The 26,141-nt window shown below is 42.5% G+C and overlaps 4 protein-coding genes across 6 annotated transcripts; 1 reads left to right on the top strand and 3 right to left on the bottom strand.

Moving 5' to 3' along the window:
* Positions 1 to 4,197: 4,197 nt before the first annotated feature.
* Positions 4,198 to 16,936, top strand: LOC106741084. Its single transcript, XM_014612722.1, has 12 exons — positions 4,198 to 4,393; positions 7,635 to 7,803; positions 8,570 to 8,606; positions 9,233 to 9,402; positions 10,459 to 10,641; positions 12,344 to 12,559; positions 12,732 to 12,972; positions 13,591 to 13,935; positions 14,131 to 14,324; positions 14,404 to 14,632; positions 14,809 to 15,232; positions 15,961 to 16,936. Exons 2-12 carry the CDS (start codon positions 7,735 to 7,737, stop codon positions 16,454 to 16,456), a joined length of 2,604 nt encoding a protein of 867 aa, XP_014468208.1. The 5' UTR covers positions 4,198 to 4,393; positions 7,635 to 7,734; the 3' UTR covers positions 16,457 to 16,936.
* Positions 16,937 to 17,213: 277 nt separating this feature from the next.
* Positions 17,214 to 19,601, bottom strand: LOC106741085 (vitamin K epoxide reductase complex subunit 1-like protein 1). 2 transcript variants are annotated; one of them, XM_014612723.1, is made up of 4 exons: positions 19,525 to 19,601; positions 19,032 to 19,413; positions 17,670 to 17,776; positions 17,214 to 17,587 (listed from the first exon to the last, which is right to left on the bottom strand). In XM_014612723.1, exons 1-4 carry the CDS (start codon positions 19,562 to 19,564, stop codon positions 17,370 to 17,372), a joined length of 747 nt encoding a protein of 248 aa, XP_014468209.1. In that variant the 5' UTR covers positions 19,565 to 19,601; the 3' UTR covers positions 17,214 to 17,369. The 2 variants fall into 2 exon arrangements, with proteins under 2 accessions (XP_014468209.1, XP_014468210.1); XM_014612724.1 differs by having other exon boundaries at positions 19,032 to 19,395; positions 19,525 to 19,598.
* An 18-nt stretch (positions 19,602 to 19,619) lies between these two features.
* On the bottom strand, positions 19,620 to 21,479 carry LOC106741086 (SUMO-conjugating enzyme UBC9-B). 2 transcript variants are annotated; one of them, XM_014612725.1, is made up of 4 exons: positions 21,173 to 21,479; positions 20,695 to 20,778; positions 20,360 to 20,622; positions 19,620 to 20,274 (listed from the first exon to the last, which is right to left on the bottom strand). In XM_014612725.1, exons 1-4 carry the CDS (start codon positions 21,257 to 21,259, stop codon positions 20,205 to 20,207), a joined length of 504 nt encoding a protein of 167 aa, XP_014468211.1. In that variant the 5' UTR covers positions 21,260 to 21,479; the 3' UTR covers positions 19,620 to 20,204. The 2 variants fall into 2 exon arrangements, with proteins under 2 accessions (XP_014468211.1, XP_014468212.1); XM_014612726.1 differs by having other exon boundaries at positions 21,194 to 21,476.
* Positions 21,480 to 22,624: 1,145 nt separating this feature from the next.
* Positions 22,625 to 25,681, bottom strand: LOC106741011 (sugar transporter SWEET1-like). The gene is made up of 6 exons (XM_014612568.1): positions 25,445 to 25,681; positions 24,644 to 24,721; positions 24,328 to 24,451; positions 23,703 to 23,858; positions 23,494 to 23,613; positions 22,625 to 23,395 (listed from the first exon to the last, which is right to left on the bottom strand). Exons 1-6 carry the CDS (start codon positions 25,519 to 25,521, stop codon positions 23,282 to 23,284), a joined length of 669 nt encoding a protein of 222 aa, XP_014468054.1. The 5' UTR covers positions 25,522 to 25,681; the 3' UTR covers positions 22,625 to 23,281.
* Positions 25,682 to 26,141: the final 460 nt, after the last annotated feature.

Raw genomic sequence — 26,141 nt, 5'->3', positions numbered from 1 at the left:
CTCTCCTCGCGGTTTCCGTCCGTCCTGCACCCACGCACGTCCCCCCCCCCCTCCCCCCCGTCCCGCTTCGCACGGCACACAGGACGTCGTGTCACGGGACGGTGACACGCGCGTCTCCGACGCTAGGGCATCGTCGCGTATCACACGTTTTTAGCGGCACACGAGAGATCGCGAGAAAGAGTGGGAGGGGGCGAGAGAAAGATAGAGCAACACGGAAGGCACACGCCCCGAATTACGCGCGGATAACGCGATCTCGCCGATGCCGTCGCGTTGCGAATCCGCCGATGGCGACGCTACGCATTCCTGTCATCCGCCTGCTCTCTTCGTCGCACCACCGACCACGGCCGAGGGAACATGGCGTACCTCCACATGCACGATCGTCACGGAGAAGCGCACCACGGTCTTTCTCGCCTTTCCGTCTCTTTTCTACACTCTTCCCTCTCCGGCCAACCGATACACCGTATCTGTTCGTCGTCGCCTAGGTACTTTTCGTTTTCGCCCGACGAAACGGTTGGACATACTTGTAATGACGTCGCGTCACTTGCCGGTTCCCAGCCGAGCCGTCAGATGGCGACACTGGCCCGCTCGTATCGATTTTCGATATCACTCCGTGGCGGTAATTTCGACGTGCCGAGAATGTGGAACGAATGTAGCGGCGCGCGGATCTGCTCGACACAGCCGTTAACGTCCCATGGATTAATCTCGAGCGCTCGTTGAGTAATGCCTTTTCGATGCCCAGTTCGTTGATTGAGACCGTAAAGTGAGAGTTTTCGAACGGACTACTTCGCGCTCATAGACAAGGTTGGTTTCGTATGACAAATATCGGCAAATTTTTTCACCGCGAGCGAATCGCGCGAGGTGTCTATCCCCGGTGTGCAATGATATTTAAAGGACATCGTAAAGATGTCCTAAGAATTTAGGATGTCCTTTGGACGTCTTTCCTCGGAATTGTATTCTCACCTCCATTCTTGAACATTTCTGTGTCGCGTCGTGCGGTTAGAGATCCAAGACCTGTTGAGGGAAGCAAAATCTCGCTTCCGACAGTTTCCTATCGTAATATTCCTGGAATATTATATGAATATTATTAAATATTAAAATAATATTCTAAGAATGTACATAAATGATCTTTCTCTCTCTCTCTCTCTCGGGTTATTTGTCGTATCGACTCGACGAAATAATAGTCGAGTATGCTGAATATAAGTTTGCTCCTTATCGCCAAATGGGAACGTCGAATGTGCCGAGCCGGTGACATCACAACGACCATCTCTCTCACGCGTCATCGGTTAAGCCGCACCTGGAAAGGCGCGCCTTCTTTGAACCAGTTCGCGGGAGCAATTATGTCTACTTTTACAAGAGCGCCGTGCATTTCGCGCAGCCACTTTTGGAAATCGGCGTGTTTTCGAAACCATATAGGTAAACCTGTCGCGACTTCTAGACCCGTTGTCTACCTACGTACACGTGATGTCCGGAAAGGAGTATAGACGATGAATGTTACTGACGAATGCAAAATACGAGGATCCCATAATTCCAAAATCGATGAAAAGACGCTGCGTCAACCGCAGCTTTAAGCGCGTAATATTATTAAATAATATTCTGAGCATATTATTCGAATTTTAATCGATATTGAACAGTGTTAAAATAACATTTAATACTTCACTGTCGATCAATATATTACGATTATTATAATTTTGTGCTGATTCTTGACTTAATTTTTAACATATTTACTTTGCGTTAAATTAATATAAAAATGTGTTTAACACAAAATCGTTTACTTCATAACACATCAGATTAAAAGTATGTAATAACATTCGACGCTGCAACGAGCGTCTCATAAATTGGCACAGTTTATATGTTCGCTGAACAGGTGAAAATATTGCTCTGTCTGACCTCCACGCGGGTTGGTCGGCGACAACGCGATTGAGATTAATTCGTCCCGTGGAATTTTCGCGCAGGACTGATTTGAAGGATACTTCCTCCGCGATGCATCGTCGTTCGCTCGTTAATCGTGTTTACTATTGACACGGTTTCCCAATATATATCAAACTCATTATATACATATTAACATCGAGATTAATGTTTCGTTTCGATCTACTTGCACGAGATCGCCGTCAAGGAAAATCGCAGATGGGGAGAACGATGTTGATGTATCGTCGCTGATTTACAATAGCCGCATCGATGCGAGCTGCTACGTTATTATCCCGCGTTAATCAACGCTGATTTAACTCAGAAGTTTGTTTGATAGTATTGCATTCCATCTCGCGCGCATTAAAACACGGCGAGTCAATTTGCGATTCGAGCGCGCCTCTAATTAGTCGGAAAGTAGCGCCGGTTACGTGCCGCGTAATCACACGAGAAATAAACCAAGATTATAACTGGCTGCAATAACCGCACGGTCATTCAGAGACAGTCTTCATTGCGGCGGCAAATAGAGCGGATCGGCGAATACTATTGACTGACAAACACACACAATTATTCCATTCTCTCTGTGATGGAATATCGTCAGAATTGTCAATTTCTTGAAAGAAATTCCTCAATATTTTTCCAACTTCTTCCAATTAATTTATTAACCATCGTTTGGATGAAAGTACGAAAAAGGAAAAGGAATGACGTAAAGATATTTATTGTTTGAGAAACAATCCTGTTTTAAATGAAACATTCGTTTATTCCGACAAATAAATTCGCTCCAATTTGATTGAAATTCAAAGAAATCTTCCTCTCTGTGGTAACCGACAGAAATAATATTTCTTCGCGCGCAGAGAGTATGTCGCGGGGCGACGATCGATTCGTGAAAAGACACTTCGCTGAGCGCGATCCCGCGCGCATAATTAATCACGACGGGGATCAGACGTCGCCTTTTTCAGCCGACCTTGCGCGCGGCGGGGCGCCGGTTAACCCGATGTATTTTGATTATGCCCGCGGATGAATCACTTTACATGCCGAATCCATGCGCGCGGTATAAGGCTGGAACGCATTTGCATATTAACGACCTCGAGCGAATGGGGCTCCTGAAAACGTACGACTTATTGTGGATGGCTCCATCATTCCTTCTTCTTCCAACAGGAAACCGCGTGTTTAAAGTAGCGCGCTTTACATTTACGCAAATCACATGGGCACGATTTTAATTATTCTTCGCCCGCCTGCATTCGTAATATCCTCCCAATGCGCACCGTCCATTTAATCTCTGCCGTTCGTTCTTAATGTTTTACGAGACGTAATCGACTCTTTCGCGAGCATCTCCTCGCGCGCGCATGAACGAGATAAAGCGCTTCACGCTCTTGTGCGCAAAAAATAGTGAAGGAGTAAAAATAACGATGGGAATTACTTAGCGAGATGTGAGGTCTCAAGTCACCGAGCGGGCTTTTGTGGGTCAATGGGACGTTAATCTCTAGATCTCTCGCGGCGGTATTTCTCATTGGATGCTCGTCATCCTCGGGACACATCTTGTTTGTCCATTCGGGCGTGTGCTCGTGTTGACAGTGGCTCAACACCTCCGCTCGGCATAAAGTTAGTCCAGCCTGCGAAAAAGAAACTCGCTTAATTTAATTTAACCGCTCGCCGATCCGTTAAAACACGTTAAAATAGCCGACGCCCCTCTTAAATATACCGGATCTTTTGGACAAGTTGCGATAATACACAATGCGTCGTTTGGTGTCGCGATATAATGGAAATATTTTGCGATGTTACGGCGCGTCGAATAATTACATTTGCGTTCGTCTCGCCGCCAATTAACGATAGCCTCAACGATACAATAAGCATTTCCATCTTCTCTCCCATATACGTACCGGTTCCTATTGGAATTCCGAAGAAGTCGAGCGAGGGAGAGGAGCATCGAGATCTTGCAACAGAGCAAACGGTACAATTTTATCTGGTCAGGCATTTTTTTACGCGATCGTCGATGCATTTTCGGACCGCCTCTCTTCACAGGCGGGAAGCTCCTTTATTCAAAATGACATAGTAACAGCGACTAAATCTCGTTAACTAGTTCCAACTTTGCTAAAAGTTGACTATTAGAGATGCAACAGTTAGTTATATAGCTATGCGCGCTCTCTCTCTCTCTCTCTCTCGCTCTCTATCGGAAGCCAGTTCCAAAAGCCGTTCCAGGTGGTGACGTCAGACGTGGGCACGGCGTACACCGTGGCGCCGCGTCGACTAGACTCGATCCTGAGCGGCCGGTGGATCCGTCAGAAAGTACTCGATGGCCGGACAGTATCGCGAGCGCTGGCGCGAAAGCATGCGGCGCGAGCCTCGTCGAGTACAACACGCTCATTCGCGCTCGCGGCGCATCGCACGTCGCACCGACCAGCAGCTTTCATCGATTCGTTCGCCTCCTCACCCACGAGGGAGAACGTCGCGGAGCGATTTTCATCGAGATCGCGGCAGAATAACGCGATAGGTGAGTGTAAACACCTCTGTCCCCTTTCTCTCTATTTCACCGCGGTATCTCTCCTCCGGGTGCGTGTATTACCGATTGCAGCCGCTTTTCCTCGAGGATATTACGCGAGTGGCATTGTCAGCCTCTTACATAACGAGCGATGCAGCAGGAGCGATGAGAATCTTCCCAGTGCAATGTGCGGTATCCATCCAATTGAAACGAACGTCCGTTCGTTCGTTCTGCCGATCAAACCGAAACGTGTTATAAGGCGTGAAAGCCAAGGTGTCGCGCGGTCCTAAAATGGATCCGTTGCCTACTCGAACGATCCCGCTCCGCATTTTCAACCAAAATGGCGACGTCCTTGGCGAGGTCACGTGTGTCCATGTCGTCCGCGTTTGCTCGCTTCTCGCGCGTTCAAATCACTCGGATGCAATGCACGGCGATTCAAACGTCCCGCGTCCTTCCTATTTATACACACCAGTCCGATTTCGTTCTGTGCGTGATCTGTACCGCGAAGATTCGTTTTCGCTACAAACGAGACGATGCGCTCGTTTCAAGTCCCGCAGAGCTTTGTAAATAATGTTGAGGACGAACGGCTTATTTAATTAGACAAACTGACGCTGCACTCGACGTGCAGAGTCTTTACACGGGGAAAAATCATTTTACCGTTGTAGCGAAATCATCGTTGCGACAGCGATAAAATTCAATTGGCGCGATCAAATTAACGAATTATTCGCGAATTAGAGCAGAAACAGTTTTGTTGCCAGGATAGAAAAATTCTGTCGAGTCAATTTGTTTTTTTCTTTATTCACTAACTTGCTCTTACAGCAGAATAATTTATAGAATCAGCAAAATAATCCAGCAAATGGCAATTAATATATTGTTAAGAAATCGTTTTGCTTTCCACATAGCAACTAACAGACTTTAGTACGACAGTATAAAATTTATTGTGTCGGAAAATTTTGATCACCACGCAGGCATAACACGAAATTATGAGGGAAACGTAAAATTATGCCCGTGTGTGGAGCTCAACATGGAATATACGTCATACAACATACGTCAATGAATATAGAGAATTCCGCGGAATTGATTGATAATAATTCAAAGAATCGTAGATGCGCGAATGGAGAACGAAATATTTAGATACGACTTAACGGGCGATTACCGTCAAGGATAATTATTTTATTCCGCATCACAATTCTCCCCCTTCCCCCGATACTTCATTTTGTTCTAGACAAAGTGCGTAAAATGTCACGGACGACTTTTCGTGCTGTTCGCTTTTATTACGCGCTGACGCATCTCTGACGTCACACGCATATCCAATAAGGTGAGACTGGCATACCGCGGATTACCAAAGAAACGCTTTGTCAATACAAAGTGCACGTTTGTCCTTTTATCCGCTCGTGAGATACAAGGTGTTCGCTTTTCCGGCATTTCGAAAGAAAAGAGAAAGAGACGAGGAACATCTTCGTGAAATAATCCGAAGCGCGCGACCGATGAGATGAGAACGCGGCGATACTCATAGGAAAAGAATTCGAATGTGAAAACATTCGCGCGACTCATGATCAGAATTGTTGATTTCTCGGTTTTTTTTCCATGCGATCGATCTCTCGCATGACACGGTGATTATCGTGTGACTGAAGAAGGAAAAAAGAAACTTGCAATTAACGACATCGTCGGATAAGTCGAAAGCCGCCGAAAGATTATATACACTCCGCTTTGTAGACCGCGGTATACTTTTATGAAGTACCCGGGGGAAGTGGTATATTAAGTGTATTTCACGGTAACGTATGTATTCGCACGGAAACCACACTTTACGATCATAGATCCTAAGGGTAGGAAAAAAATCTAAATACTCGCATACCTGTCCATGAGATGAAGAGGGGTGGGGAGAACGCGTGCGTAATTCCAACCGCAAGGACGCGAGAGGCGTTCAGAGGCGTAGGCAAAGCTCTTTTTAAAGCGAAATCGCCGAAACCCGAGAAAGAGAACTCGTCGACGCGATTGGTCCGTTCACAATCGCGAGTCAGCGCAAACGAAAACATTACGAAAGTGATATCATTCACGCCGTGGATGCACATCGGTACGCGATGGTGTTAACTCTCACGCCGATTAGAAATCCCAGGAAAATTGCTTCCACTTCATCTTTCTGATCCAGGTTTCATCGTTTCTAACACGTTATTACTTATTGGAGATCGAGGATCGCGACCAAGCAGGTCAGGCAAAATTAATTTATTCCTCGGATTCCGATATCTAATTTACTGCTTCAACAAATTATTTTTCTCGTGTACACAGAATAGAAATGCTGTTACATCGATAGAATCAACAGCGCTATAATTGGAATAAATCCTCTTGATTCGTTAGCAATATTATTGAAACCATTGCGTTATCAAAACAATGTGTGCAACGTATTCGTTTCAATAATATTGTTATTGAATTAAAACGATACATTCTAGTTACGTGTCTGACGCCATTGAACAATTTTATTGATACAACAGTATTTTCTTCCTCGTGCGGTCTAACACGGACTTTAGTTTCCAAAGTTCTGGCCGATTGTTTCAATTATCCGCTGGTATTCCGCTCTTTCCACGGTTTCCAGAAGTGTTACTCAAGCCGCAGAATCAATCGCTCTATAATAACGCGTCAATTACCCTTTGCCGGCCGATCGGGTGTAATCGCGAGCGTTGATTGTATGAAAAGCGTCCGTTACGCCATTGATGGAGGGCAAGCCTGGCCGTACGTGGTATCACGCGTGTCTTTAGCCATCTTGATATCGTATCGAGATGGTCCGCAGAAAGAGCTTCCCGATAAATTATTGCGCCACGCGTCTATATACGCGCGCGTCGGAAGAATGAGAAAAGGGATGCGTGCGAAGCAAGACCGATGTTCCCTCGACTGAATCACCACACGCGGAGAGATATTAGAGAGCTTTGGCAATAACATTTTTCAAATACAATGAAGTCACGTTATTGGCGCGAAACTGCGCATTCACTGCAGTTCGAACTATCGCTCTGAGAATCAAATCGCAACGAGCGATAAGTCGAAGATTTTGCAAAGTGCTGCTGTCGTCTTGGTGAAAATTGAAACAATTCAATCGCGATTATCGGTTGAGATTTTCACTGTAAATTTCTGGAGTTGCAAATTTCGGAATATACAAAACATTCTCTGTCATCGAAATTAATTATGATTTATATGTAATCAAGCCTAATTGTTGCATGCAATTATCTATAATAAATTGTAATGTAATAATATTTATACGCAGATCTGATTCAAGCCGACGTACACAAGCTTGGTTGGTTGAATTCCTCTTCGCGGCAAGCGATCGAACGGAAACACCAAGATTTCGCAGCAGACATGATCGAATGATGGAGGTGATTTCGACACGTCGATACGAGGCCCGTCCACCGGCGAACACCCACTCCTCCATTCTCGTGAGTAACACAATTTCTCCGGTCTGCATTTCCTCGCGTCGGAAAGCGCGAAATTGCGAAAAACTGTCGCTAAACCGAGAGAAAATTGGAATTATTTTCGGTGCCAACAATATCCTTTTTGTTATTTTAACCACAAAAATAGCAACATGCAAAAAAATAGTTTTATTTAAAGTAACAATAGGATATTGTTGACACCGAAAACAACCATGATTTTCTCTCAAAAAACAAATCACCTTATTGAACATGGGATGCGTTACAAAGCTTGGAAGAAAAGAAGCAATTGCAATTCTTTCATGACTGACCATTGTAGTTTTAAAGGCTTGGAAAAAATCTAGTTTTTTTTTGTCAAATTTTCCACGGATTTTTCGGTTTCTTCCCGAGGAAAAGTGGAAAAAAAAAGCGGTTTTTCTAACTATACCGTTGAATCGTTTTCACCCGAGCGATCGACTAATTATTCACGATCAATCATGAGTGAATTCACGAGTGATCCGACGGATTGCGTTTAATTTATTCATCGTTTGTCCATTTTCTCTGCGCTCTCGCCTTGCGTTAACATCCCGACCCCGGGATCAGAATCCGTCGATGAGCAGTTTAGTCGCGTGTAACGCGGAGTGAGAAAGCGGTTACGGCGGAGTTACTCGCGGTGGACGGTACTTCTCTCGCGATACGTAACGCTCGCAAGAATGTCCTCCTCGCGGCCGAATCGACGACGACGACGCGCTCGCTCGTGGGCGAGGATTTACACGCGTATTGTTTCCTTTTTCAGGTTGACCCTGAGAATTCCGTGGCATTAATCAAAGAAGGTAAATTCCTCAGCGAACGGTAATGTTAATCCGCGCGACCCGTGCCGTCACACACGTGTAAACCGAAAATTTATTAAGACTGTGTCGTTGACACCGACATAATTCAGAAAGTCGGTAAAAATGACGGCACACACTTCGTGTGGGATACGGCCAAAAGATATCTAACGTTACCTAAGAGAGACTTGTTGACGCGACAGAACCGCCCGAAACATCTTCCCGCGGTTTTTATATTGCAATCGCGTATTCGGATCGTGCGAATAATAAGTAAGCCACCGGAGCCACTCACATTTCCCGAGTGGACATGTATTTGCGTTTTTCCCATTAGATTACCCATCGGTCGCATATCCCGGCTACGTAAACAGAATGTCGGTCTCTCTCGGTTTCTTTCTCCTTCTTTCCTTTTCTTCTTACCATTCCCGCTTGCTTTCTCCGGAGAACGCGGCGGCGCGATCGCGGAGATAACTGTTCGTTCAGTGCGTGGTTGCATTGTTTCGCTCATTTGACGCGATACTTGGGTTGACGCGCCTCCCCTCCGCCGCGTTCGTTCGCTCGGCACCCGCGCGAAATTGGTTTTGCGCAACGATGTCGCGCGCTAGCCAGGATGACGTCCGCTTTCCGGCTTGCAGAGGAATGGGAGACCCGCAAGAAGAAGGAGATCACCACCACGCGGCAGATCGAGACCCGGGTGAAGCGGCAGGTCGTCCTCGAGGACGGCGAGGTCGTCGTAGACTCTGGACCCCTCGTCACTACCAACACGACCGAAGATGTTGAGCAGCAGGAACACACAACGCAGGAGGTGCGCATATTTATATACCGAATAGTACGGTCGGCGTCATTTTAATCTGCCAAGGGAAGCGATTATTTTTCTTCTTTTCAGAGTAACAGTTATTTTCAACAAAGAATATTTTCTTGATAACAGTCATTGAATATACTTATGACAAATTTGAGAAAAACTCCCCGGGAGAAAAGAGATCATGTGTGAAATTTGCCCATATATGACTATATATAATTATATATGTCCACAACGAAAAAATACCGTTGTTTACAAATTATATGCAAATCGAAGTAAATGCTTCCGACAGCACACGATCGACATTTAATTCAATGACACATCGTTTCTTTCGTATATATGATCATATATGTAACCACATATATGGACAAAATTCATATATGATTTTATATAAAATCAGATTGGCGTACATTTCCCATTATTGGTAAATCTGGTAAATTCGATAGAAAGAGTAATCGAGTAAATTTTAATTATGCGAACATCTGCCCTGTAAGATGACAAACTATTGGTTTGACGCAAAAGTTTGTTCTGTCTTTTTTTTAATTAGTTCTTCGCTCAGAAATTCTAGAATTTCTACGAGCGAAGCTCTCTACGAGTCATGCAGCTACCAGAGAGACGGAGGGTCATCGAATAAGTCGGCGTATATTTGATTGATTGTATCGAAATAAATAAATATTATATATTTTATACATCTTGATGGTATATTTTGTTTAAAGAACGGAACGAACTTTTTTGCTCCAACCCAATACAAACCGAACTGTGAGATGAAGAGAGGGAAAAATTCTCTCTCTCTCTCTCTCTCTCTCTTTATCTTATAATTCTATCTTCTTTCCTTTATAGAGCAGTAATTTTCCTTCTTACAATAGTGAAAAAGATTCGTTTTTAATCCGGGGTCTCTTTATTCTCCAATTCGGCCTTACGTCACCTTTTCGCTTCTCTCGCTAATAATAATTTCCGCGAGAGAAACATCTCGCATCTTTGCACGTTCATTTCGATATGTCTGAAACTTCCTTTGTAACGTACGGAACGTGTTTTTAACGTTGTTTCGCGACCGGTGTTTAGAGACGCACGACCGGGGATCAGCCTCAGGAGGTCGAGTGGTCGACGGCAGGTGGTATTGTGGCCGGAAATGGCGGCAACATCGTGCAAAAGGAGTCGAACGAGACGGTGGTGAGGAGCCGCGAGGAGATCGAGGAAAGACTCGAGACGGAGGATCGTCAACAGTTGGGAGATATCTCGGACGAGGTATACGACACACCCACACCTGAATTCCACCTGCGCATGCCGCAGGGAATATATTCTCTTTCCCGGCATCGCGTGCGTGCGCGAAAAGGTCGCGCTGTTTGTTTCTTCGTCCCATCTGATAGCTCGAGCGGTCGTGCTGGTGAAGACATATCCCCCGAGCACGACCGCTGATACCCCCTGTGCCCCCTTCGTTACGAAACGAGTCGCGGAGCTTGAAAAAGCAACGAGACGCGAAGTATCCAGACGAGATATCCGAGAGATTAAAGTTGCCCTTTCGCCGGGGAAACCGCGATTTTGTATATTGGACGAGCGAAGTATATGATTACGGCGCAGTTTCGTCACGTACAAAAGAGCGTGTTCAGCTCCGTAAATTTCTTTCTCCGCGAGGAATCACGGCAAAAAACGCATATCTAAATATAACTCCCGATGATTACTCCACCACGTTTCAACAATCGCGCGAGTTATAAATTAAGACCGCTTGATTTGACGTTTGCGTTATCTGGAATGACAATGGCAAGATCGCAAAGCAACGCGCAGCGCGCACAGAACAGACGAACAGATCGATGTACGCGCGAGAAAAGTTTCACAAACCTCGCCGGGACACGGGAGAGGAGCGCCCGGCTTGCGAAAGACGGAGTAACAGGTATACATGTGAAAGAGAGAGACGCTCTCTTGCGCTTCAGGATGGAGGAGGTCGAAGAGGAGGAGTGGGAGAGTATACGAGACTGAACGAGAGAAGGAAAGGGATCTCAAGAAGTGGAAGTCGATGATCTCTCGATTTTGCTCTCCCTTCACCCAATGGCGATGAAGGAGCCGACCGCAGCAGTCTCAGCAGCTGTTCCGATCAGCCAGTTCCCGTTCACGTCGAATCGCTGTATCTCGTCCTCCGCGGAATCGACTCGCGCCGGCCACCCGAGATTCCGTCGTCTTCGTCGTCCTCATCGTCGTGGTCGACCAGTCGTCCTCGCGCGCGAGATGCCGAGATAACCGCGCGGGAAAATATGCCTCGCTCATTCGCGAGACGCCGGCGTATCGTCCTTTTCTCTCTTTTTTTCTCCAGCTGATAGAGACCAGCAGGGCTGATCGCACACGCAGGTTCGATTGACAGAGAGTAGTTTTCCTTCCTTTTCTTCTTCTTTCCCGGTGTGTACGCACTCGTTACGCTCGTCATCCTTGTCCTCGCGACCGAGGTCGGTGGAATCGTGTAGTGTCATCATAATCGGCACTCGCGCGCGGCCAATCGGATTTTCAGCTCGTTCGGTGGCGTCGCACGCTTTCTCAAGGATCTCGCGCTCTCGATCAACTGCCCCGCAGGACATTCTGAACGTTTCAAGAGATTTGTGGAGACGCAATTTTTCGCTTCGAAAAGAATTTCGCCCGGTGATCGATCTATAGACAGATCGCTCGGCCTGTACGTGTGAAATGAAAAATTAGAAGAGATCTCCGATATCTCGAACAACCAGTTCGCAATTTCCTAGCATCTTCCAGCATGTTACACATACGATTGCGTGCACTTGTCTCGTTCGCGGCAACCCGATGCATTTTTGCGGAGAAAAGAAACAAAAAAGGCAGAGCCGGTTTCTCGTGACGAGATTTCGGAATATATTGTACATATATATATTTGTGCGCGCGGAGAAAGGTTTTTGAATGTACAACAACTGGTCGACCAACGGGGTTAATGCGGTCGCGTCTGGCTTTTTAGGCGTATCAGAAGGCGGTGCGCAGCAATAGAGGCGACTTGCGAGCCGCTCTTGCGGAATCTTCCAAACAGTTGACGCTGCAATCCGGTCCGCGGGTCATTCAGCACACGACTAGGTCAAACAAGGTTATCGACACCGAGAAGACCTTGGAGAAAAAGGAACTGAAGGCTGACGGGCTGATCGTTACCGAGAAGAAGCGCACGGTCGAGCACGAGGAGGTAAGTCGTGAATTTCGCACTATTTTCTCCTTCTTCTCAATTTATCTTTGCGGCTTCAACCAAATTCTGAAACGATATCAAGAATAATATCATTGATATATCTGTAATAATATTGATATTCAAAGACGCGATAATATTATAACAACACATCACGCGATCGTTTTCGCTTCAGATTAACGACGACGAAGTCCCGGACGACGGACAGAAGGACGACGAGGCCTCCGAGACGAAGAAGGAGAGCTCCCAGAGGTACGTCAAGAGGAGAGAAGAGGACGTAGTGGATTATATCTCGGCCGGCGAGAGAGTCGGCCGAGAAATGCGCTACGTCGCAGAGACAACCGAAGGAGAACGAATAGGCGACTGGTCACCATCACCGACGGGTATGCGGACGACTCGTCTTCACAAATATTCTGGTAACCATTGCCTTTCTCTATCAATTTTCTACCACCGCGTTCCAAATGGTTAACCATGCAATGGCCCGGCTTCATTATGATTCTTCGCGGTGAGATACAAAATCGCGATGATTAGCACATCGATGATCTTTCCTTTCCTATTTTAAGGGTACATTATATAATCGTCAATAAGAAAATATTGCACGAAATTCCACCAAGGTTTGCAAAAATGTCACCTCTAATTTTTCACACGAAAAAAAAGAAACATTCTTGTTTTGAGAAAATCCGTATTTTCAAAATTAATATAGTGACAAAATCATGAGAAAAGAAGTTAGAAAAACAAAATAACGTTAACAATAAAATGAAGTGTTCATATCAAGTTAATTTTGCGATTATTTATTGGTTATGTAGTACGAGTAAAGGAAAAGTGTTCGTCCAATTTTACAAGTGTGCCGCACCGATGATAAATCTCATTTTATGGATATGTCTCTTTATTTGAAAGTATAACGCAGAAACTCTTGCGTTTTCTCACTTCTGACGCCATTAAACAAGGACAGTCATAGCGACTACTTCGAAGCTTGAATTTTCTTCCCACAATCTAATTTCCTCTAAGAAAGACGTCGTCAATGATTACTACAGGTTTTCCGGATGGTACATCCGCCGCCCGGAAAGATGCCCTGACGAAGAAGCCGCTAGACCTGGAAGAAGAGGACGAGGCGAGAAAATTCGAGACGTCCAAGTGGCTGGAGAGCCACTTCGGTAGCGACTCGCGTTCTTCCCACGGGTCTCTCGATGACGTTCCTCTTCCACCTAGCACGAACACGAGTTACATCAATGTCACCATGAAGTCCTGTACACCGAAGGAACGGGAATATCAGAACATGAACTCCAGCCGCCGACGTGCCACCGGCCGGGATTCCGAGTCGCCATCGGGATATTTTCACGGGATCAGCGAATGGTCGGAACGATATCAAACGGGAAGAGGTGGGAATTTTCTTACCTAAATTTCACGCGTATTGATATGAAGAAGTTCGCGCAGAAATACGCGAACTTTATGCAACGAGAAATAAAATTCTCTGGCAATACGTACGTAATGTTGAGACCGCGCGAATTGAAAATGGTTCTTATGTCGCATATTAATATACGTTGCGTAATATTTTCAAATAATACGTTGCACAGAGAAGCAAAATCATGCGCGATCGGGATCTCCGGTCCGGTACGCGGAGTCTCCGCGTACGAACGGGCAGAAGAGAAATCAAGTCGAGTCCTCGTATTCGAAAACTTACGAGACTTTCCGACGGGAGTACCAGGACCCCGTCGAGGAACGGCAACGTACGCCTTCACCACCGATTCGTCGAAGATCAAAGGAGCAAGTACGTCTTTTTCTCCATCATGTTAATAACATTGTTAGGTTAGTGAATATTTCATCAGTGGAGTATCGATTCCTCGCAGTGGGCAAAATCCGAGGAAAAGACCGGCTCGAACGAGCCACCATCGGGCCGCACTTCGAGCCCGGTGCACGTGGTGCAGAGAACATGGGAGAGTCGCAGTCGCGATGGACCAACTCCTGAACGCGACAATCACAAGCACAGTTCGCCACAATCGACCTCGCCGAAATTACCGACGGTCAGCCGCAACGAGAAGAAACCAAACACTTCGAGCGCTCCGCGAGCGTCGAAGAGTGAGTTTTCTTTCCTTAATTAATCCGAGGCAGAGGGAACTCGATCCGATCATTCAACGAAACCAATTTTCACACTGATGTTCTCACTCTTGCGCTGACAGAAATATCATTATTTTCATTTGCTCATTCCCCTTATTCAGTTTCACCACTGAAACTTTCTTTTTTCTTCTTCGCAGGTAGCGGCTACTCCAAGTACAAGATCGGCGAGTCTTTTCGGAAGCTGGTGGGCAAACTGCGCTCGGCCAGCACAGAGAGGAGGAACAAGCGCGCGAGCAGCGGCTCGACCTCGCAACTGACACAGACCGACGACAATGGGCCGACGTACATGCAGTACAACGTGATCGACCGGAACATACCTCTCGTGAGCGAGAAGGACGTGGCGGGAGAGAAGCCGCCGGAGAGACCGCCGCGGAATGCCGGTGTGTCAGGCGGCAGGACTGTGGTGGTCCAACGCAGCGAATCGACGCCGCCTTTGCAGAGGTACTACCTGGGCGAGGACCCCTTCGGCGGCAGCATCTACGGCCGCGAGAAGGGATACGAGGACGGTAGGGACCGGCGACACGGAAGACCGCGTAAAATTGCCGTAGATTCCGAGCACAGGTAATCGAAGCGCACGGCGGTCGAACTTTTTTTTAAAGAGAATCGCGACGCCGCTTTCTACGCAGGTCCTCCTCCGCTTCGCCCCTCTTGTCTATGATTCTTCTCAACCGGTGCTTCCAACGATGTAAAACCGCTTGTTCAGGGTGGCTCGTAGAAATCGAGTGTCCGAGATTCCTCCTCTGAAATAGACTCTATCTCGGCGAGTGACACAGCGTCGTCTCCGCCGGGAGAACAAGTAGAAAGTCCGAAGGGATTCCGTTTACATCTGTTATATACCATGTGCATGAAATGACGCTCGTTTGAATGACACAGCGCGTTCTCGTGAAAATTCCTTCCCCGTCGCGATAGACGGACGACAAATCCGCTGTCTCATGTAGTCCGGCCACAAGTCGATAGTTTTGCTCCATATAGCGATTGAACATTTTCTTGCGACAGCGTCAACTTTGCTACGCCGGAAATGATTTTTTTCCGTGTATACGATTGATATCGTCTGAGTGGTACGAGAGCTAAAGCATCTTCTGGATCTGGTATCCGCTTGGCATCTCTCCCTCTCTTTCGAGTTTCAGCGAATCCATGCTCGCTTTGGTTTCTCGGGCTTTCGGGGGCTGCATGAATCGCGCGTAAATCTATATAACTATGTACATATATATATACACGGCGCTAGACTCTCTCATTCGACGAGAGAACGTGATCCTCGAAATCACCATTCGGAAACCACCGCGTTTCAGCGTGACTTCCAGTTCGCTCGGCAGGTTTAGCAAGTCCACCGGCAGACTGGCGGCCGGCGATCACGAGCGGGAGGAGCATTTCCGTTCCACGCAGACCTTGCCGCGGAATTTGCACACCGGACGGTCGGTCCGCTCAAAAACCACCAGCAGGCGACACGAGCAACATCACGCGAACATCAGCAGGCACGGAGCGCCCGGCAGGACCGGCCAGCACGGCAGCATGATTAACATATCGATAAAGAACACGGTGACGTCGTCCCCCAAAGTCGCCGCGTACAGCACCCTTCAAGCGCCCCCGAAACCCGAGCGGACCTATCGCTCGTCGTTGTCGCGTAGCAAGAGTTTCAACGTCGAGGCCGATAAGCCACCGCCGGCCCCCTACACCTCCAATCTGCACCTGAACCGCCTGAACGAGACACCGCCGCTCAAAAGTCCCGGTATCCTCGCCAGCATCAGCCGCAGTAACAGGGACCTCTTGAGAGACGGTAAATACTGACCTGCGCTTTGTTCGACATTCGAACTGCCTCGGAGACTGTCATCGTTCATCCTCCCCTCGAGACGTCCCCTCCGAAGCGGCTCGCGGAGTGTGTACGAAGCTGCCGGCTGAATTTAGTTAATTCATGAACGTTTCCTTTTTTTCTTTTCCACGTGTCTTACATGTACCATACGCATTTTGGTAAATCGTTATTGATCCTCGTGAGAGGAAAGACATGAGCGAATCGACCTAGACACACACACACACACACACACACACACAGTATCACGTTCTACTTTACAACATCGGGGTACTTGTCAAACAATTCAAAGCGTGAGTCGTTTTTCGGCGACAGTCGACCTCGAACGCGAAACAGTAATCATTGAGGAAATACCGAGCACTCGAGACACCCTGTATATGTGTAATTGTTAAAAATGTGACGTGGTTATTATTTATGTTTTTCATTATGTTAATCCGCAATAACATAATTCAATTTACGTACCTGCATCGCATTTTGTTATTTACCCGTGACATAAAAAAAAAAATATATATATATATATATATATTAGGCGCGCAAATTAATTCGGTGCCTTTATTTGCGAAAAACTGATAAACATCAATTTTGAAAATATTCGCCATCATTTTCTGATACTTTGCTCCATCTCTTCGAGTCGATAAAGTCGTCTACCCATTTTCATTCAATAACTACTCAAGCTCCTCGTTTTCAAACTTTTTCGGCGCGCCAGGGTGTTCTTCATCGGCAAGAGAGAAATCACCATTTCGAAACTTTTGACACCACTTTTTACAAGTATATTTATTTATTATTCATATACATTTAATAACAAGAGAGTATGCAAATTTGTCGCGAGTAAAGGTATAAAACAGTAAAAAGAAATCATAACAAATTTATTTCGATCGGTCGCATCTTCCGAGTTTATTTCGTTTTTTGTTGGTGCGCGATGCCGGTGGATACCAATCGGAACTTCTTCAGGGCGTAATGCATCAGCAACGCAGATACGACGTACGTACTTACGCACACTAGGCAAATCGTTTTTAATTTATACAATATAAAAGCCAGATACACCGAAGTAAGAACAGAAGCTGTTCCAAGAGCAAGAATAGCGACGGAAAAGGCGTAGCTGTTCTTTAAAGCTGAAAAGAACAATTATAATTTATTAATATATTGTATAAGAGATAGAAGGGAGGGGGAGGGAGTCGATAATCAAATACGTACACATAATTGACATCGCGGTGAAGAATATTATGCCGAACACGCAATTTGGGACCTCACACAAACGAAGTATACAACTCTTTGAAGTGATTCCGAATCCTTTGCTATATCTGAAACACAACGCACCGTCCTTATCGCTTTTATGTCCACCCAAGACATTTTCACGATCGTTCGTGAAATCGTCAATTCCTTAAGTGACCTTAGATACAATGAAAGGAGAAAGGAATTCAATATAGGGAATTAGGAACAAGATATTAGAAATAAGATGTAGTTTAAAACACAATAAAAAGGGTATGGAATAAGATATAAGGACATTTTAATACAAGATCACTTTTACTATATCCTAATAAACTGCTATTGTCGTCATTAACACTTATCATTTCCCATACAGCATAGAAGCTAACAACAACATTGTTGCAACATTGGCAATATTGCAGCAACATTATTAGTTGGCACGTTTCTGTGCTGCATGAGTTTCTTGATAATTACTGATTGATTCAAATTTACTTTCCTTTGTATATTGATAATTATTAAAAATTTTGAAGGTCAACTTTCAGTCATCTATTAAGTCCTATAAGTAGATAAATTATTAATATAAGGAATAGAATAAAATTAATGTAAGGAACAGAATTTCGGACAGTGTCCCTAATGCTAGTTCCTTATTCCTTTATTATAGGTTGAAGAACGTTGTTTATATGCCGGAATTTAATTCCTTGCTTCTAATTTCCTATATTTAATTCTTTGTTTCTTATTCTCCTTTTATCGTGTCACTTTTGTGTCATTTTCCATTTTTTCAATTCATATTGCACCACAGACTTGTTAATGGCTGCTTGTTATGAGCTGTTTCAAATATCGCGCGATGCATCACGACAATCATGGCTGTACCCTCTAGCGTTTGATCAATTTATGCTGCACTGTTGAACCGGTGCAATAAGTGAAAAACATGAAGTCTGTTAATTTTCGATGCACCGCTGAACTAGTGCGATAAGTTGAAGTGAAAAAACATATACTTGTCTCGCTTCAACTTATTGCACTAATTCAACGGTGCAGCGAAAACGAACAGACCTATATACTTGTTTCACTTCAACTTATTGCACTGATTCAGCATAAAGAATAGACGATAAATTGACCAAACGCCTCGGACTTAAAACGATCCGGAATTAATACACAAACAATTACAACAATGATAGCAATGACAATAACAAGAATAATAATCATTACGCTCGGAGAGCAGCATTTATTACTAGCCACATACAAAGAGATTCCTCTCTTTTTTTCCTCCGACGAGTATCGGACGCGTGAAAACACGAACACGTGTCGACGGGACTCTGATAGTCGTGAAATTGATCGGAGAAACTCACTTACTCTGAATTTAACACGGCACTGCAACTGATAGTCTCGGAGATGTCGCATAACGCAGCGTAGGACGCGTCTAGTTCCTTGTTGGACTCCACAATGTAGGCGTAGACCGACAATGCCAGGCCGATCACGCAGAGTATCAGGAACCGCTCATTGACTTTGTCTAACGTAGGATTCGTGCCGGTTTGCATCGTGAATGCAAAGATGAGGATACAACTGTGTGAACGGTTACCGATCGTTGGAGGGTTGCTATCAATGCGACGCACGCTCGTCGACTGCTTGACCTCGATATGATGCGACGAACACGAGCGGCCGTCAATTTCGAACTTCGACGATGACGAAGTCGTGATAAGGTTGCGCCACTCCGGCGCTTCAATAAACACATGCGCTACAAACCCGATAGTCGGAGGGCGTGGGGGGATAAAGATCGATAATGGAGATATTAACGAGTTTTGTCCGCATGAAAACCGCTGTCTAATTGATCATTGTGCATACTTACCGATGCGGAAAACAAGAAGCCACAGGGACATTTGCATCATGGTTTCTGGAATAATTGTGTCCGGAGTTCGAGGAGCTTCGTCGTGAGGCACTTGCTGAGTCAGAGTCTTTTATTTTTTTCTTTAAGATTTGTACATTGATAGAATCTTAAATAAGCTTACCTACATGTACGATTGTATTTAAGGTCTTGTACAAGGAGGATAGAAACTAATAGAATCCGAGGTTGACTCTATTTCCTGCATCTCCACTTAAAAACGTAACATCCAAGTTATTGATTATATACGATTTACAGATCGAACATTGTCGAACCGAAGGAGAGAGAGAGAGAGAGAGAAAGAGAGAGAAAGAAAGAAACGATCTGCCTTGAACTATCTATTTCGGCTTTGTAATAGTTCTTAATATTGATAATAAAAATATATGCGCGTAAAAAAGGGTCTTACGTGGTGGTACCGTAAACTGTCGATTCTACTGTGAAATTTCGACAAATCTACAACGAGCGGAGACACATATCCGACAAATAAACTTAAAGGGCGTAAAGTTAAACTAGTTACAACATATGTAATTTTATACTCGTAAAAAAGATTAATCTTAAAATGGAGCGATGGATCAGCTCAGGAAAGTGTGATCTGCATATAACACTTTTTCCATATGTCAAGTTTAACTGAATGTGTCCTTGCTTGCTTATGTGTCTTGCGGAGCCATTGCTCTGGCTTGAGCTTTAACGCGCTTTTCATATTCCAGACGATTTTGACTGCAGATAAAAATACTCAATGATCATTCTGCGGGTATCGATATTATTACTCATGGATCTATTTGTGCGAACATATAAGTCATACCAATATATTGTGTAAGCTTCAGCTTGGGCTGGATCTTTTACATTTGGTTCATTCAACAAATCTTGAATACCGAGGAGAATCTGCTTGATTGTGATCGCTGGCCGCCAGTCTTTCTCTTCATCCAAAAGCGACAAACAGACTGTTCCAGATGGATAGACATTAGGATGGAACAACGGTGGTTCAAATTTACACTTTGGTGGACTTGATGGATAATCATCTTTAAAAATCATACGTAACTTATACAATCCACCTTCCCAAGGAGTCTGAAAAATCGCTCAATCAATACGAATGTATGCTATAGTTTTGTACAATCTGTTTTGAACAAACCAACTCACAGATTTTTTCCCTGGTATTGCACATTCCCAACTCATCAGATTGAGCGAGCCGTCTGGATTTTTGGTGGGTCTAGCTACAAAGCCCTGTAATCGATAGGATTCTTTAGATATATTCCTAGGAAAGACTCAGGACGTAAGAATCAATACCGCTAAAACTGATTTTCTTCAAAATCACAAGAGACTGTTATAATTGCTCTTTTCGTTCATAATTCTGCTCCACACAATCAAGTTTCCGGTGTGAATATTAATTGATGTTAATTAAATATTGATCGAGATTCCGCCGTAGATAGGGTTAGGATATGAGATCAACCTGCTGAATTATGCATAATCAAACAGAGAAGCCATTGTATGAGCAGAAGTTGTTTTCGTTTATGTCGGCGGGAAATAGCGCGGCGAAACGACATAGCCTCTCTAGAATATGTCGGCGTTCTGTGGGCGCGAAACGCGAAGCAGCATACGAGCTGCTTACGCTGCTTACGGTGCGAGATGAGGCACTCACAAACGGATGGTCCTTCCTCCATGCTTTCCGCTCCTCGGCGAGCCTGGCAATCGCTATGCCTGACATTAGTGCGCGATGATACGACGATCCTCCGTTGGGAAAAACTGGATGATGCGAAACAGCACGTTCCTCCTTGGTACAACACCTAGCACGTTGATGCGAGTTCCTGCAAGCGAATTTGAATGTGCCGGACACTGTCTGCCGCTGGAAATTTCATGAAACGCTCTCTTTGCGGCGCGAAGGTGCAGCCAAAAGCTCAGCCAGTAGAATACCGCCGTACGTGTTCGCAAAAGCCACCGGAATTGTCCGCGCGTTTAGGATCGCACGGACTTTTCTTGAAAAAAATGTTCGACCATTTGTTGCTCCAATCAAATCTTGCTGTCTAGAGGTAAAGTCATTGCCGACAAAAATCCCTAGAATATAGTTTAATTTTGCTAAAACTTGTCCAATATGGATTTTCAATTTTTCCAGTATAATATTAGGAGATTACGTATGATGGACTGTTATATTTGGCAATAGATATAAACAGATACCTAACAGAATTGTAGGGCTTTCGTGTTGTTGAAAAATGAAGGTATGGATTATTTATTGTTGAGTTGTACTACTGCAAGATTAAAAATCAACTTTCGATTAGAATTTCGATAAATATAAAGCTGATGATGTAGTTCGAGAAGCATTTTACAAATTGAAGTCTCTTTTTTAGAGATATATTTTCGAATATAACAACTACCCATTTATCATGATGCTATGTAAATTAAGATTTGTCTAGTGACTTATGTTCATCGGAATCCTGTATAAAAAGAGAGTCTCAAATACATAGAGTTTCAGTCGGACATATCCAATCACGGCGGCCTATGTCTAGGGACATTCAATCACGGGTCACTGTGATTGGATGTATCCGACTGAAACTGTGTGGGGTCTTCCTCATTGGAGCAGATGGCATGCTCTTATCAATTGTTATATAATATTTGCGACGAGCACTGAATAATGTTTTTAGCTTTATTTGAACTTATAATGGTGCAAGTATGTGAATTTTTATACTGTCCTCTACGGAAACATGAAAAATTGCGATTGTTTTGCGTTAATGTAATATTGCCTATAACGTATGTTGCCATTGTAATTAACCACCCGCACTGTGATATTGTGAAGCTTAAGGACGTTAAGAATTTGTGTTAATGCAGTACCGTCTATAATACATGTTGCAATTATAATTACAGAACATGTACTTTAGCTAATTGATGACTTCCCTACATTTGTATGTAACCATTTATTTATCTGAAAACTTGTATTAAATTGAAATCAACTTATTGGACACACAGAACACACACACGCGTGCACAGATCTAATCGAGTTATTAAATATTTTTTTAATTATATAATTCTTTATTACATATAGCATAAATTATTACTATTACTTACTAACATTTGCAGTCTTTTTTGAAGGAGAATTCACACCTTGAGTGAAAAGCAGAAAAGCAGCAGCTAATCAAAACTCGCGTTGGTAGTCGACAGTTTCTGCTTTATCTACTATTTTATCTACCAGCGCGAATTCTGATTGGCTACTGCTTTTCTATTTTTTTATTTATATTGACAAAATTCGCCTTGTTTATTCTATAATATGTAAACAGTAGAGGAATGAAACTTTGCATACCTTACGGACAAAATGGCAAGTATCAGTCGTACCAATATGATACGTTAAATTTAAATTATATTTATAATTATACATATAAATATATTATATTACATGCATAATACATTTTCAACTTTTTATTCTAAGTTTTACATGGGAATGTCTCAGTATTATATATTATTACTTAATTCATAACAACAAAGAGAGCAGCTACATGACCGCGAGAATATATACTGAATATACATGCGAGAATACATACTGAGGCTAGAGTGGCATTTAATTGACTAATCAAGATAAAGAAATCTTAATATTTTTCCTAATTAGACAATTAAATATCATTTTACTCTCGGTGTGATGTATCCGAACACAGCCTATATACAGCCACTAATAAAATCGTTGCAGTTTTATAAGAGAATATCTTAAAATTTATAACAAATATGTCTTCTTTGGAGAATTGTTTTAATCTTTCTTTCTTTGTTCGCTCAACAATCTATCCTGTGTTTTTTTCGATGGAAATATCACAAAAAGAGATAGTTGAGCTATACTAAGCGTAAAACCAACTACGTTCTGGAACTATTAAAATATATGTATAGTGGTAATTTGTAATGTATATAAGCAGATTATCTTGCACTCCAAAATATTTTATGCAATCAGACTACGAAAGTACTTACGATAACGAAAGCATTGTCAATGATAAGACCGTACAATAGCCAGCTGAAAGAAACTAAAGTACCCATAAGGATAAGCGGAAATGGAAGTATTTCTGTATTCTTCGTTTTTATAATTTCCCTCTGAAAACGAGCACATTTTTTAATTTTCGGTATATGATTGTTTCTTGAAAATTCAAACAATTCTATGTAAAAACTGATTATTTCCTTACAAGATGTATAAGAGGAGCTGCAATTAAAAGAAAGAGCAATACGGTAACCACTATGCCAAATCTAAATTCAACATTTGATGGATGTTCTACTTGCGCATATATAAGGAAGATTACAATAAAAACTGTTGCCTTCCCTATTAGATTGAGTACATTTTTCTAAAAAGAATAAAATATTATATAAGTAGAAAATTAACTGTAAATTAAACATATCTTAACCCTTTGTTGGCACAGTTATTTTTTATTGCTTAATGTTGCAGACTAGGCCTGTGAGTAATTCTGTAACTTTTCCGATAGGTCTTTACTTAAATATTTGTAAACGTGCTTATCTGCGCACGCACACACACAATGTAAAAGTATAGTTTTGAATACACAAAAGGTAAATTTAAAAAATCTGAAAGCAAAAATTTCTGTTTATCCGCACTTTAATTTCAAATTCAACAACTTAAAAACCTTATTTTTTGGATTAATATGATATATGAGTGCCAAACAACAAAGGTTCTCAGCGAGAAATGAACATTAAATCGATGTCAAATTGATGTCAAATCGACGTCGAAACAATTGAACTTAGATCGTTTTGATGAATCATTTCTCGTTGAATTGATAAAGTTTATATCTGTAGGCATACTGTGTTTGAAGCATAATAGTAATATACTGCCATATATATTGTATTTGTTACAACGCCAAATATATTAACATTTATCATTGCAGAATCATCCAATATCCATGCATATCGAAGCATCAATATACATCTACAAAATTAATTTAATTAATGTAATAATTACACCTATAATTACCTATTTTATTCGCTTTTAATTTATTTCTTAAGATATTTGTTTCTGTTATATATATATGCATGTAACATTATTTAAAAATTGTATTAAATTCAATTATTATTAATAAATGTTTCTATATATTTAAAACAAAAATATGTGTTTACTCACAGTCCTATACCACCAAGAAAAGGCATTGGGTCAACACCTTTCGATGTACCTTGTTGATATATGTTTTTACATATGATTCTATAAATTGTAAACAATATTTTTTTATTTTGGTTTCCAAGTGAAAAATATGGCAGTTTAAAAAGATAGAATAATTTATAATTTCTAAAATAATATGGCGCATATTCTCAACTCACTTTTATCGACAAAAGTGCCTTAAATGTAGCTTCTTAGCCAATCAAGTGGCTTCCAAGCCACTTTCAGTGGTATTTTTATTAGTAAAAATGACTTATAAGTTTTTATTATTTATTTTTATTAGAGAATATAGACTTATAAGTTTTGTAATTTAAAATATATAGCATATTTTGAAATGTCATGAAGCAATTTGTATATCATTATTTGTTATCACAAAAATATTTAAATAATAAATTATAAGCAAGAAAATACAATTCTTATTATATCAGTATGTTATAAAAAACAGTTATGTGCTATAGAATAATTTTGAATTGTTGTTAATTCAATTCTTTAATATTTTAACATTTGATAATATTATTCCATTATAAGTATAAAAATAAATAAATTCAAAGTATTAGGAAATATATTCACTAAGAATACATATTGACAATATTTTTTATTTCCTCACATATCTAATTATATCTGGTTTTATTAATTTTCAAATGAAACTATTGTGGTAACAGCTCAGATAGCATAATTATTGAAAGAGAAGATCAGATATAATAAAAATATAAAAAAAAATATAAGATATACAAGTAATATAAGAAGAAATGTTATTATGTAACTTACATTCCGGCTAACATTTGTAACATCGTGATATACATGGCACACGATCCTACAATTTCTTTATATTCTTCCAGAGTCATTTTGCTCGATTCACTGCTTCCTTGAAACTTGTACGTACGTCAACGATTGCTGGTTGTCGCCAATGTCAAATAAAACACGCGAATGAGTCAATTCAAATCAGGGCCGTAGATTGACTGTATGAACCTATTCGCGGTAATAGATCGAATGACTACAACTGTGTTCGGGACAGTGGTACCAGAAAGATACTATGACTCCGCAGAAACTATAGTGGGGGGCGATAACGTACACAATTGAAAGCCACGTATATGTGAAGAACGTACGCGGCATTGAAATATAGAGAGTGTCCCAGTGTGAGAGTGACCCAGAACGAACTTCGTGAAGGCGAATTGAACAAAAAAGTCCTTTTTCATTTTTCAAACGACACGCAAAATTTCGGATCATTAATTATTGAAAATAATCATGTGTAGTAGGACTTAATCTACATACATGTTTCTAACAAAAGACATCGGTATATTGAATCTTGAATCTTGAACATTGAACTTGTCACTAAATATAACAGCTGTCATATACTTAGACCATTCTGGACGAAAATGTTTTTTACCATTTTGTAAATTTTTGAATTATTAATTAAAGAAATCTCTATGCATTGCCATTGTTCATCTCAATCCGTTTTATGCTC

The sequence above is a fragment of the Dinoponera quadriceps genome, unplaced genomic scaffold (assembly GCF_001313825.1).
Source record: "Dinoponera quadriceps isolate SergipeBrazil2010 unplaced genomic scaffold, ASM131382v1 scaffold367, whole genome shotgun sequence".
NCBI lineage: Eukaryota > Metazoa > Arthropoda > Insecta > Hymenoptera > Formicidae > Dinoponera > Dinoponera quadriceps.
The sequence above is the reverse complement of the archived record's forward strand: the minus strand, read 5'-3'. Positions and strand labels throughout refer to the sequence as shown.